The sequence below is a fragment of the Dermacentor albipictus genome, chromosome 7 (assembly GCF_038994185.2).
Source record: "Dermacentor albipictus isolate Rhodes 1998 colony chromosome 7, USDA_Dalb.pri_finalv2, whole genome shotgun sequence".
NCBI lineage: Eukaryota > Metazoa > Arthropoda > Arachnida > Ixodida > Ixodidae > Dermacentor > Dermacentor albipictus.
The window spans coordinates 68,466,750-68,481,523 of record NC_091827.1 but is presented as its reverse complement, the minus strand read 5'-3'; the positions used below and the strand labels follow the sequence as shown (position 1 = coordinate 68,481,523).

The window sequence follows — 14,774 nt, the reverse complement described above, 5'->3', positions numbered from 1 at the left end:
TCACTATGGCTCAGGGGATCGCCGCGGACTTCTGAACAACAGAGTGCATACGAGGCGCGGCGAACGTGTGGTTAAGTGCGTTTCTCTGGTCTCTGGCCCGCTCTTTGTAGCGCACAAAGCACGCAGGCCGTTGAAACGTCTTTGGTTAATAATTAGGCAAAGTGCATGCTAATGTCGCCATGTGAATCATTTTACTTTGCAACGGGTAAACGTTCCAGGCGTCGTTTGCAGCTTCGCTGTCCACCCTCCTTCACATCATGTGTTGGAGACCATTGTTTTAACAAAGTTTATTTCATCATCATCATCATCATCGATGAACCAAATTTTTTTTCAGTGAATTAGCGTCTTCGAGAGAAAGAGCTAGGGCGACATCCTTTAACGAGTGATGGTGCTGGGCGTGTCGGCCTGGCCGAACGCCTGGCATGATACTACAGATGAGATTGGAGATGCGTGAAATGTGTCGTTTGTGTAAGCGTGTACACTGGGCACATATGTTAGCCACTCAAGCGAAGAGAAAAATGTTGCCTGTGAGCATAGCAGCTACTGGGGATATAGTTCGCGTTACGAACTTATGATACCATAAGGCGTGAACCGCGCACATTGTGTGTGTGTGTGTGTGTGCGTGTGCGTGTGTGTGTGCGTGTGCATGTGTGTGTGCGTGTGCGTGTGCATGTGTGTGTGCGTGTGCGTGCGTGTGTGTGTGTGTGTGTGTGTGTGTGTGTGTGTGTGTGTGTGTGTGTGTGTGTGTGTGTGTGTGTGTGTTCATCGCAGAAAAATCGTACATTTTCATCGTAGATTATATGTACCCGAAATCATCGTTTTCCGATGATCACTGCAAGCATGGTCGAAGACAACGTAATTGAATCGTCGTTTAAATAACTTTTCCCTTTATATCCATGATGATCACTAGTGATCACTAATTACTCGGAGCTATCATTTGGCAATGATCCCAAAAAATGCTCATTTTGTGACAGTTTGATTGATACCTATTGACGAAATCCGCGAATGAAAGCTGCCACTCTCTGAGAAAAGGAGTGATTCATAATCATGGTTTAAGCACACCAGTTCCTAATAGGCATGGTTGAATCACTTGTTCTATACATTTCGTTTCATATCCAGGTCGTTATGGTGTTGAAAACAGCGATAACACAGAATTGAGTAGAATTAGTAATTTGTTATCACTAGTGACTTCAGCCTGTCAGTTAGGTGTATCATGCAGCTAATTTCATGAGCATTTGAAAGGTGACGATGACGTATTCGATTGAAGGCTATACCGATAGCGGCAGCAGAATAGGTTATTCGTATTCACTATTATTCGTATTCACTATTATTCTTATTCACTATGAATAGGTGATTCGTATTCAATGCCTACCAGTACCTAGTGATTATCATTGAGTCATTATTTTGTGTTTCAGTTGATACTCACGACGATATCCCACCTGCGTCACTAACTCTCTTAACGATCCAATGCTGACATTTCCTCGGATTTGTCTGCGAGAATTTGTCTTCCGAGTCGTTTTCAAAACACAAAGAAGAAAAGCGTTTAAAGGTTGTCGTCAGTCACGTGGTGGGAGGAACGTCATCACTCCGCCACCGTGCCCTTTCATTCTGAACAAAAATATCAACCCCTAATATTTTAGAAAATTTTCGGTTGCCGTGAAATTCGAATGTTCTTGAAAGACTCTGTGTGCTTGGATTAAATTATCTGGCGTTTGGGTTAAGTAAAGTGGTTTTTAGAATAAATTGCTTGGCGCTTGAATTAATATTACTGACAGTTGAATTAACTTGAATGGCGCTTGGATGACATTTAGCGGGAAACCTAGTGAACTTATTCCTGAGTAGACCATAAATATGATCGCTGTGGCACAAACAAGGAATGACGGAAGGGAACAAGGGGAGCACCCCGCTTGTTCCCTTCCATCCTTCCTTGGTTGTGCCATAGTGATATATTTATGGTTTACTCAGCGATATGAACCGCCTAGTCCAGCAACATGTACTTCTGAATAGTGAACGTAAGTTCGCGTTGTGTTGTCACAGACTAATAAAAAATAACATAGGTATGACTGGGGAAGCGGAGGGGAGAGGGGGCACTAGGGCGAGATATATTTCCTTCATTAAAACTAAGTTGTGGGGTTTCACTTGCTTAAACCACGATCTAATTATGAGGCATGACGTAGCGGGGGGCTCCCGATAAATATTGAGCACCTGGGTTTCAATAATGTGCATCCAATGCACGGCACATGAGCGTGTTTGCATTCCACCCCCATCAGAATGCAGCTAGGATCGAAGCCACGACCTCGAGCTCATCAGCGCAACGCCCTAGTCGTTAGGTTGCTGTGGCAGGTAGATTCAACGTTACTAGACTAGCTTACTAGATTACTGGACTACTTACTAGACTAGCTTACTAGCGTTACTAGATTCAACGTTACTAGACTAGTCTAGTAACGTTGGGTAGATTCGCTTCTCTAACCCTAACGGGAGCGAACAGAGCACTCGGTGATAACTCGCATACATAAAATACAATGGGCCCTCGTTAATACGTTCCCGTTTGTTACGTTTTTCCGGTTATTACACCCTGCAACACCGGTTCAGTTTAGTTCTCACTTAGTGAGATGCATTAGCATCCCGTTCGTTACTTCAAAAAAAAAAAAACTGCGACGGCGTGCCACTGACGCGGTATCACCCGTTGGCGGCGCTTGCGCAATTACCGACGCTTGTCGCCACTGAGAACAGTCACTTCGCAGAACCTGCCGGCCGGTGCAGAAGGATTACCGTCGCCGTGTTCAGAACGTCGCCGCTTGCCGATATCAACACGGCTCAAGAAGTCGAATGTATAGCACCACCGGTATGTATGTATACATCCTCTTGTCAAAAAGCCAAGAGGGGCATAGAGGAGGTGGCGCCACAAAAAGGGACCGCTCCACACCCACACTCGCTAAAGTCACTAGAAAAGCAAGCTTGGTTTTCTAGTGACGCTAACATTCGCCAGAGTAACTGCATTTTTTTTCCCCCAGCGACTCTAAGTTCGCAAATGCCGACTCGCGACATTCGATACCTTGCACGGTTACTCGAATATACAAAAGCCTACGCGGAGACTGGAAAGGGGCTGTGAACTGCTGCTCGAAAAGAGGCTGCGGTTATTATCGAAAATGTCACGCAAGCGCCAAATGGAAATTAGTGTGATTCATGAGTACGATCGTTCTATAGAAAAGTACATCGTTCAGCAGGGGTGTGCAAATACTAATTTTTCAGACCCAATAAAATAGGAATTGAATAAAGTGCCAGAGGTGTAACCGAAGCGAATGTGATGTTCAATACTTTCCAAATAATTTTCAACCAATGAACAGGCTGTTTTGACCATTCATATAATATGATGTCTGTTATTTTATGTCATTACTGTGCAAATTATGCTTTTACAGACGCACAAGTGGTGCATTAGGAACAAGCAAGTGCTCTGTTCATTCATTCACGTGCGTGCACATTCGGTCATCAGTTGTCAGAATAAAGTTTGGCAAGGCAGTTCTTGTCGGCCCAGTTAGTACACACGAGTACGCGTTCAACATTAAACCTGAAATGGGCGTCGTCTAATATATATATATATATATATATATATATATATATATATATATATATATATATATATATATATATATATACACTCTAAAAACTAGGAAGGGTATCGCAGGAGTGAAGCGGCCTGTTCACTCTTCAAAGCGTCGTTTTACTCTCACAAAATGTCGAGGAGAGTGAAATGCATTGTTCACTCTGTCACCAAGGAGAGAGTGAAATGTGCTTTTCACTCTCCCCTTCAGAGAGAGAGAGTAGAACTACTCTTGCGGCAAAAGAGAACAAAACGTAGCGTAATCTTCTGCTTCAACTGTATAGGTGGCTGGCCCCGAACATGGCAATGTATCATTCATGCACGCTGAGCAAAGAACACATCGTTTTGCTTCTAAGATGATGATGCTGTGTGGTGTTTTGTGGCGCAAGGGCCAGGTGGGGCCAAAGAGCGCCATGACAAGTGGTAATGTTAACGATGTATTATGGAAGATGTGACTTCGCCGTAAAGCGGCCTAAAAATAGTCGCTGTAAAGTGCGTAAAATCTACGTGCTATAAAATTACGGTGATGACTAATGACGAATACTATGAACATTAAAATCCATCGTAAAGGAATGATGCATTGTTTAAAATATGCGAGATGTTAAATTGCTTACAGCACTACTGCCTCGCCAGAGCCCTTGAACCACAAGGGCTCAGAGGCATGTGCTATTCAAAATAATTATCGCAGCGGCATCCTCTGAAGAGAGGAAGCGCTACGAACGTGTGGGGCTAATAACATGCAACACAACATCTTTCAAAAAACCTAGGACGGCGTTGATGTCAAAGAGTGGTTCTGGGCCAAGTAACATAACAGGATGAAGGGGGATGTGGTGCCCGTATGCTAAGAGAAAATGTTTTTTTTTCTTTCGGATTCGGCTTCCCGACACTCCAGTAGGACGTGGAGGACGGTCAGCCTCTCCCCGCATCTACCACAGGTTGGAGGCTCGTTTCCCGTGTGTAAGAAGTTATGTGTGCCAAAAGTGTGTCCTATTCTTAGACGGCAGAATAGGACATCTGTCCGGCGGGATTTCGTTACAGGAGGCCAGAAACCTAATTGTGGCTTTATTACATGCAGTTGCTTCTAAGAGAAGAGACCGCCGCAGTTCAAAGAAACGCGTAGCGAGCGCTCTACTTTTTCACTCGGATTTGCTCCACCGCGCGCGCGCGCTCAAGATCGCGGAACAACACAACGCCGGAGAAAGGTGATCCCTACAGCGAGCTGCACCGCCGCCGCGAAGGCCAGCCAAAGGAGATCGTATGTCAGCCATCTCGCGTCGCTACGAAAACACGACAGTCGTTCGTCATGCCTTGAATATAACAGCAAATCCTCCACGGTAAGTGAATTCTAACTTAGGTGCACATTCTACGTATATGTCATGCTATCGCCAGGAAGTCGTCGCTGCGCTTAGCCGACGCGATTGACAAAGGACTAGGCATACGCGCTGTGTCTCTCCATGTCAATCGAAAAAGCCAGTCGTCGCGATAACTGCATGTGATTTTATCACGTTGCCGTTGTCCGTAAGAGTTTTAAAGATCGCAAACGCTGCCAGAACTATGGTATGTTCAATAAGACGCCAGGCGAGAGGACGCTTAAAATGGTTCGTTCACCAGCCCGTGATTCCGAGCCTATGCGGAGCGTGATTAGCGTGCGTTTTGTTTGTTTGAATTTATTCAGTTTAGCAGTCTACTGTGTACGGAACGCTGTTGAACTAAGGAATCACATAACAGAAGGCGTCATTTTGCTGGCAGCATGCTTTTTTTATAAATAAACCGCGCGCTTGACGGTGTCTCGCGCAGGGGGAAACTGCGACCACTGAAGTTACGTGCAGCACCAGTGCTAGTTAGAAACTTTGCCGCAGGCATTCAGCTGCATGCTGCAAGAGGTCAGTTGGGCGCGTTATCTTGAACTTACTGAAAACGCATGAGGAATCCATGTTTTATGCTGAAAAAAGTATAAACCCCATATAAGCGATCTTGCGCGCGGCAGCTACAAGCGACGCGATGGAGATGGCTGTCGCGTTCGCTCGTCGCCTACAAGTCGCACTCCGTGCGAGCGACGATATTGAGCGACGCCTCCCCGGTGTTGCCGGCATGAGGGCTGCAATCACGCGTGACGCGTGCTTTAGTAATTTACATTGATGTATTTTACTAAAAAAGTAGCATAAAATATTTCCGGAGGTCTTGCCGTAGGTTCTTATCCTTGCACGTATAAAAATTGAATCATTTGCTCGTTCCGCGCTACAATCGGTAGTATTTGAGCGATGTATGTAGTACATCTAGTTCCGGCTTCGTGCTATTGGCTAGTCGCTCATAGCACTTTCGGGCAACGAGCGATGATTTCTAGATTTCCAGAACCAAGCCATCTGTTCAAGCGACGGCCCGTTTTGTCGCGCATCGCCGTCGCGCACTAAATCGCTCTCACAGTGTTTATCCCTAAGACTGAACTGTTTTTGCTCATGTATTAAAATGGTGTGGTTATAGGTAGGTCTGGTTTTGTCTCCTGTTGCGGTTTTCGTGCATGGTGCGAAACTGAAAGGATGCTTATGTCTACGAACTCGGCGAATTGTCGAGCAGCTAGTTATGCATCGGCATCGAATATAACGGCTGCTGTGTGGAATTACAATTGCAAGGGCGCTTTGCATACGCTTATTGTTTTGGACATGCCTGTGCATTTGCTAATATGAGTTGGCGTGTCAGAGTTATGTCATATGAATAGCTAAATCAGCCTTCCTTTGGGGGTTACAAGCGTAATGTGTGCATTTTGCTATTGCATGGCAGATCAAAATGTGTTTATCGCTTTAATATTTTTTGTAGAGAAATAAAATATGAAAATAAAATGTTGCTTTAATTCCGTGTAACCAGTCTGTCGTACACAGAACAATAGGTTGGTGTAATAAACCAATAACTGCGGTTTAACTGCAACTTTTACATGCCTTCAAGAATCTAAAATGCTAGATTTCAAACTGCAGCAGTAGTCGGGTCTGTCAAAAATGAACTCCATTGTGCACCTCATACATGAAAATAAGTTCATGCTTATTAGTAAGCTTAGATGCAGGCCGCAGTGAACTTTCTTGTTAGTATTGAAATGTGGGTAAGCTTGCCATAACAAGCCTCGTTGCCCTTTTTTAGAGGAACATCCATATATCCATTGAACTGAAGGACAATATTTTCATCCCTACTGAGCATCATGTTTGCAGCTATAATCCTCAAATTATGGCTTCAGCAGTGGCACAACCAGGGATGGTGCGGGGGGCACACTGGGCACGTGCTTAGGATGTGTCACAAATGGTGTTTGCGATACACCAGGCTCATGGCAGACCTATGATGTCTGAAAATGACCAATATTCTATTCATTAGCAGGAGTATTTTAACATTCGTGCCGAACGAGGATGAACTGTCCGTTATTTCTTTTTTGTGTAAATCTAAAATTGAAGTTAATTTAGCAGTTGACTGTTGCAGTCATTTGGATGTTTTGCATGCATTTCACTAAGAAGACTAAGAGCTAAGACTTTCTTTTATTGCCATGGCCTTGACTATCTTGATGTTGTTTTGCACCATGCCCTTGTGTTGACTTTTGCATATGATATTTTTCAGGCACCCGCTTTATATAACTCAAGAAGGCAGCTGCAAGGACACGAGGATGTGAAAGAGCCATTGGAGCGTAGTGCAGAGGAGCCAATGCCGAAAAATCAAAATACATTGCCATGCAATTTGGACAAGAAAACTAGTATGTGGGTATATTGGGTGTACCATTTGACCAAATGTAACCAAAATCAAGATACAGTATGTTACACCAAGATGAAAATTCTCACGTGCTCCAGGCAGTCTCCAGGCAGTCTCTAATGTCTCCGATTGGAAAGTCAAATCAAGTATGTTCTCTGGAGACAAACACATAGCAGCAAGTGTCATTGAAAAGTTAGAAATGTGTTTTAAAAAAAGCTGATTAGTTCTGAGAAGTGACTGCTTTTTGTCTTGCCTCTCAACAGATACATCCATGTGATAAAAAAATAGTGGTACAATGAAATTGCGTATTTGCTTAGTGACATGATACATACTTGCAATGAGCACGGTGCCTGTGTTTACTATAAAAAGCAACAGCCCATGCTTGGTTAGGTTAGGCCCACTACAACATGCAAGCATGGGTGATTGGCGCTTTTTTTTTATTTCTGTGTCGTAAGGTTTATTGACGTGCGTATAAGTGCAATGGCACGCAGTATGGCTAGTACAAAGGGGGGGGGGGGGCAGATATATGTAGCTCACTGTACACGACACAGGGCAAAGGAAATCCGTTTTCAGCAACCATGTTAAATGCTATGTACGTAAATTTTACAATGCTACTCATTTGAAGTGCATACAGGTGCATACTGAAGAAAAGTTTTCCAGGGTACATAATTTAGTGCGTAATTTACACTAATTTTGCTCTAACCACTAGACATAATAATTTGAATATACTGCACGGAAAAACCTAGAGAATTAAATTGTGCATCAGCTTCGTGTGTATAGATATAGTCTTTCCTATGCATTAGGTTTTTCACGTAATGCATTACCAGTTGACAGCCTATCTTATGTGTACTCTGTTTACATTACAGTTGTTTATTAGTTTACTCATTTGTTTTGCAACTTATGAAATGCCGGTGTATATATATTTTCAACATTTGACATAACCCTGTATGTTTTGTAGGGACAACCCAGGACGTGCATTTCTCAGCACCCAGTCAACTGCCAGAAGTGACTCGAACACAGGCCACCAGTAAGTGGACATCAGTTGGAATTTCACATTATGCAGTTGGCTGCTGCCTTGTACTGAGGCTTTTTTTTTTAATCAGATGGTGGTGTCGTTCTAATGTACATTTTGACCACAAAGGTGCGATCATGTCTCACAGAGTCATATGTGGTTGCTATTCTCTGCAAGGGACGTGTTCTCGTGTTCGTGAAGCAGTTGTGTTTGGCAGTATTGTCGCCCAGTGAGTCAGATATAAACACTGTAACTCGCCACTGCTGGGAAGTAGTTGCGAGAAACACAATATATTATGACGCTGTAAAGTTATTTCCTTAATTCGAAGGAAAATTTTGCAGCAGGAAAAAAAGGTTGCTCTTCCAGGTAAACATGTCTTTTTCTCACAAGTTATTTAACCAAACCGTGGATGCGTGAAATTCATGACTTATAAATAGATTTTATTTCATCCTTTAGTAATGCTTCCAAAAGAGACTAGAAATAGCATGTGACTACCTCTCCAATCAGCAGATCATACACTTACAGTCATAAGTGGTAGTTCCATGCAGTCTCGCACTCTATATAACCTTTCCTTTCAGCAGCATTGTAACTGGCGGCTGCGTTTTCAGAAGGAGGAGTGCACTTGGCACTGTATATGTATGTGTGAATTCGGTTTTCTTTGTATGTGTCGGCTCACTGACACAAACAGTGCAAAAATCAGTTGTACCATGAGGCTGATGACGCCTTCTGCTGCTAGAAATGCGGCACTTCATATTTTATAGTACTGCATGACATTTAAATCAAAGCTAGCACATAAGATGATCAAGAAAACTAACCGCTGTTATAACTGTTTTCCTCAAAGAAAGCTTGTCCTTTATGGACTGTGTTAATCTGAGCTCTCCACCGATGTTTCAGTAGTATCATCCCTTAGTGAGAGAGATTGGGGGCAATTAATCGTGTTAGTCTTTAAGTGGTGTCCTAATTATGTGTATTTGTTCCAACAAAGTTGTCTAGATTACTTTATTGTGTAGTGTAAAGCTTATGAAACCATCAGCAACTTGTGAGTTGCTAACATGCATGTGCATTTGTCACTATACAGGTGGCACTTGGCTGTACCACTGCAGTGCTGCGGGAATTGCCAGCACCAGCGGCTTTGCAACAGCTGTTTCACAGCATGTCGGTATGTGCTAATCTATAGTTTTGTTGGGATGAGTTAGTATTATAGACCACTGCTACTCTGTATTGTGACAGATCCATATGATAAGTGATGTAATGGGCACAGCGAAAACATGTGAATGTTTTACTATGCTACATAAAAAGGCTCTCCTTTTCGTCACTGGAGCAGGGGAGAAGAGCATGCAGGCACTCCTGAATGTACATATATTTCAAAACATGAGAGAGACATATATATATATATATATATATATATATATATATATATATATATATATATATATATATATATATATATATACATATATATATATATACACACACATACAATTAAACTAAAATCAGGGACATTCTATCTTTCATTTCGAATTGACTTGTACAGCGCAAAAATACAACACAGACCACAGAGAAGCCCGCATGTTAACAGGTATGATACACACAATAATTCAACAGGTTTGATACTTCAGGTGTGCTATTTTATGCAAGGGGGAAGGGAAAGGGGATAAAACCAGAAAAAAGAGTGGAGTGGAAAATAAAGGAATCGTGCCAAAAAGCATGAGAAACATTGTGCAGCCAGGATTGCCAGCAGGACATCTAAAAAGCACTGATAAAATTACATACAGGGCAACCTTACGTATTGTTTGTTTCAATAAACTCAGATCACATGCAGCCATTACTGTAATCAAGTTGTTTCCTTATGTCATGAGGGAATGATGCGGGCCCAAAAAACTGTTTAGAGCTGAAGGATTATGTTCCATGCTTGCCTCATTACCTGCTTTTTATCATATTATCAGCTGCTTATGTTAGGGACAAAAAGTAAGAGTACGAGCTTTTTCCTAATTCGCCATTCCACACAGCATGTCTTTGTGACTATATGTACATGCAGATGATCCATAGATGAAAAATATTCAGTACAGTAGAATCTCATTACAAGATACACTTGGTTGTAAGAGACATCAGAAAAAGGTTTGGTTGGTTTGCCACATTAACAACACTGTACGCAAGAGTCACCTTTGTTACTAACGACTTTTTAAGTATTCACTACTTCGAAGGGACACAACCCAGACACATTCACTTCATGCACCTTGTGTGCTCCGAAGGGCGTAAAGATCACGCAATCCTCACACAGGTCAAGTGTGCATGTCTCTTTAGCATGAACTAGAAAAGGAGGGCAACGAGGACAGTGCAGGGCAGAAAGTGTTGACAGTTGAAGCTGACGAGCGTCTAAGAGCACCTCAAAGGCACTGCGAGCAACAAGGCTTGCAAAGTGAAGTGTTTAACTTCCAGAAGTTAGGGAGGAAGCTAACGCAATCTACAGTCACTAAAAAGCTGTGAATGTCTTCTTTAAAGGGCCCCTAAACCACCGAGGTTGAAATTCAGTTGCGGTGTTGCAGTTGTACATGTTAAGGCAACGAACACGTAGCCACGAGAATTTTTCAAAACGGTGCAGTAATAGTGGAGCTACGTGTTTGATTATCGAAAAGTAGTCCCCGCTCATTTTACTCTTTCATGTGGTACACGCCATCTGGACAGTATCGTCTTTTCCTCGCCTAGTACACCTCCAAATGTTACGGGACAGGCCATCACCAACGAGCTCTGTTGCTGCCGCGCAGGCCCGTCATCCTGCGAGGGGTGGCGCTAATGATCTTGCCAATACAATGGAACTGTATGGTGACTCTAGTTGAAGAGCCTCATAGGGAGACCCTTCCGTTGGCATTTCTGTTCTTTGCCCCCATTGGCTGCCCACAATGGCATCGCGAGCAACGCGACGAGGAAGGAGTGTGTATTTGCTTGCAGGCCTCGCCGGCAGTCGTACACTTTCGTTCGACCAATCGACAGCACTGGAAACTGGTGACATCATTAGAGACAGCCTGATGATGTCAGGACAAACTGGGGGGTGCAGGATAGGTCCAGACAGGCGCATGGGGTCGTTTTCGTCATATTGTGGTGCTCCCACAGTGCTACGCACTGTGGCGTTTGGCGTCGTCAATTGTGACGCCATTGTGATTTTGATGCGCATGTTTACTTGAAATGTTCAAAAAATGTCAAGTGGTTTAGGGGCCCTTCAAGCCACCCTGAGCAATTATTCCTTCAGATATATCTGAACATACTTTAGTGATGATGCATAATAAGCTGATCTAGTCTGGCTCCTCAGTGTTTTAAAATTTTTGGTTTCGAGAGACATGTTTCCCGTGCCTCTTGAGTATCTCTTCTAATGAGGCTTAACTGTAATGTACGCACACAATTGTGTAACTCCTCCTGCAAGTATTATTCCTTAAGCCTGGTCACTGGTGTGCAAAGCTTGTGGTTAAGTTTTGATGTCCGTACTTCTTAGAGCTATGTTTATTAATTCAGGCTGTTCTTATTGGTTCTTCGATGCAGGAGACAATGCCTACGAAATTATTGGCCCTGATGACGAGAGCTCTCAAGGGGCAAACGACATCTCTGTTGCAGAAGTGAGCCCGATACCACCTGAAGTTACCATGACAGGTGGCACGGCAGCAATAGATACAGAGACGGCCATGTCTACTGCAGCTGCAACAGTGTACGAGGCAAGCAGCAGTGTGTCAGCATCAGCAGCAGTGTCAGAAGGAACCGCACCAGGCCTGGTAGAGCAACATGTGTGCTATCACTGTGACTTTTTTTGTAGTGCATTTGCTCAACATACAAAAGCTTTTCACCATGACTGTGAGCCAGTGTTCTTGTGCAGCAAGTGCGAGACTAAGTTAGGTGTTATAACACAGTACAAGCATCACTTTAAAATTGTTGCCTCACTTTGCATCACTTTGCATCACTTTAAGTTGTTGCCTCCCCAGCCAGCCCACATAGCGACAACAACGTGGAACACATGGTGGGACACACCTCTTCCCCATTAGAAGATAGTAGAGACTGTCAGTGTTGTTGCTAGATTAACTGGTCTTTGTAGGCAACTAGAAGGACAACACAGGTGTCATAAGATTGTTGTTTACGTTGTTGTTGAAGAGGTAAAAAAGAAGTTTGATGCAGCTGAAGTGCCAACTGATATTGAGCAAATCAAAAACAACCACCTGAGAAAGCAACACTATCGAAATTTGGGTATCTATGTGCCGCCAACTCTGGTAAAGATGGCATGAGACAGAAGTGTGATGAAAATCACACAGACACTGCTGTTCCATCACTGGTCACAGTGAGCACTGACTTGTAGGGCAAGAGAGTCAACTGAAACGTACATTATGGTATAGTGTCATGCTCCCATGTGACCACTTTCCATGTTATTTTGCATGATACAGCTCAACCTCCAGAAACGAGACTGCAACTTGTCTGTAAAAAGCTTTCACAAAAAATTATTCACAACACTATTAACACAGCAGTATTTTCTTTTTTTGTGGGTTCGAGGTTCCCGGGTGTCCATTAATGCAAAAATTGCGGAAAAAAAGAACATGTGTCGTACTTACACCTTTTTAACAAGTACGAGGGCGACAGAACTTTTCTAGTCATGCATCTTCATCATACTATCAAGTTTTTAAATGCCTTATAATTATTATTACCAGTTATATCTGAGTGCATTGTATGCATTTAGCAGGTGTAAAATCAGGTCAGTTGGATCAGATGCCTTATCTCCAAGAGAGCCCTATATTCAAGAAATTTGAATTAAAATAGGTACGTTACAGATGCAGTCTTTCAGCACTTTATTGCGTGTGGTTGAAGCATTGCTCAATGCTTTTGTGGATGGCAGTTTCAACCGGCACAGCACTTGCGCTTTGGTCACGTGTCTTCAAAGCGGTGTTTACCATTTGTGTTGATCTGTTTGTGTATTCATAGAGCAAGTTTTTAATTTATTTTTTCCGCATTCTTGTGCTTGCACTAAGCTTGTATAAGGCAGTTACAAAATGGGCGTCACTATAACGAACTGTTCTGTTGAGCTTACACTTGCAAATAATAGTGTTCAGATGGCCGCACTTCCATGTAGGTGCACCGATAGCTTTGGGTATGTTCTCATGTTTGTATAAATCTTATATAAGCTAGTTACAAATTGTATGTCACTAAGCATTGTGATAATCTTTAAAGAACTGCTTGGTTGGTTGTACACTTGTGAATTAGTATTGAGGCGGTGGTATTTCCATGTAGGCGCACTGCTATCTTTCTGTGTGCTCACTTGTTTGTATTAAGCATACAAGGGAGTTACAGCATGTACGTCACTAAGCGCTGTGATATTTTTAAAGAACTGCTTTGTTGGTTTTACACCTGTGAGTAATAGTACTCGGGTGGCACTAGTCGTGTGTAGGTACACAGGGACCATTTGTATACATTATGCTCATGTAAAGCAGTTACAAAATGTATTTCACTAATTACTGTGATATTTTTTGAATAATTGCTGTGATGGTTTTACACATGTGAATAATAGTGGTCAGGACACAGTACTTGCGATGTATAGTTGAATTTATACAGTGCCAAGACATGGGCTGTATACGTACCAAAAGAAATGTATGTCATTATATTGTTGTGATTATTACTGTTTGGATTTTATTAAACTTTAATAACATTTTTTCTTGTATCTATTGAGGTATGGCAATTTGTCATGCAACCAAACTGATGACCTGAACTTGTGTATACAAATAAACAGCTAATTTAAGAGTATACTGCTCATATTCTGCAAAACCAGTTTAACAAATCTTGTACTACAATGCTGGAAAAATGACAGAACTGACAGGGATGTACAGAAAGAGTTCTGCACTGGCTGAAGGACTGCCCCACACTGGAGTTGGTAATGTTGCGTTTATTGGAGTAGAACAGTAAGTGCACTTCTATTAAAAATGTGACAGTCAATGCAGAAACATAAGGCAGACGAGCAGATGTGGCACATTTTTTTCAGGGCCTTCCATGCCTACTACTGCATTTCTAGTCTTCCTGTGCTCTTCGTATAAGCCCCTGTTCAGCCAAGGTTTTTACTCCATGACAGTTGTTCTACTGGGTTCGTAGCAATATTGAAGAAAAAAATGCAATGGTTTTCAAGAACTTTCGAGGCCCCGACACAGTAGCTTCAAGGACCTCGTGCGATTTGTTTTGTAGTTTGGACAGGCAATAACTTGTTCAACAACATTGTTAACTTTAATGCAAACAAAAGAAAACAAAACAAATCGCATTTCACTGATTTCAAACATTTGAACGACTGCTAATTTGCCTTTCACCGCCAATCACTAAACGCACACAAGGAAGCATTTCAAGAAAGCGCTCTAAAGTTTTTCTGCAATAGCACAATTAACTACTTGGACCTGCAACATTTGCAGTTTTTGAATACTGTCTGGT

The 14,774-nt window shown here is 42.6% G+C and overlaps 1 protein-coding gene across 1 annotated transcript; it reads left to right on the top strand.

The window, feature by feature from the left end:
* The first annotated feature begins 4,801 nt into the window (after positions 1 to 4,801).
* On the top strand, positions 4,802 to 14,105 carry LOC139048012 (uncharacterized). The gene is made up of 5 exons (XM_070522339.1): positions 4,802 to 4,935; positions 7,196 to 7,328; positions 8,283 to 8,351; positions 9,415 to 9,495; positions 11,871 to 14,105. Exons 2-5 carry the CDS (start codon positions 7,280 to 7,282, stop codon positions 12,362 to 12,364), a joined length of 693 nt encoding a protein of 230 aa, XP_070378440.1. The 5' UTR covers positions 4,802 to 4,935; positions 7,196 to 7,279; the 3' UTR covers positions 12,365 to 14,105.
* Positions 14,106 to 14,774: the final 669 nt, after the last annotated feature.

Coding starts and splice junctions, on each gene's coding strand:
- LOC139048012 (XM_070522339.1), top strand. CDS start 7,280: ATGCCGAAAAATCAAAATACATTGCCATGCAATTTGGACAAGAAAACT. Junction 7,329..8,282: donor CAATTTGGACAAGAAAACTA/GTATGTGGGTAT, acceptor TATGTTTTGTAG/GGACAACCCAGGACGTGCAT. Junction 9,496..11,870: donor AGCTGTTTCACAGCATGTCG/GTATGTGCTAAT, acceptor TCTTCGATGCAG/GAGACAATGCCTACGAAATT.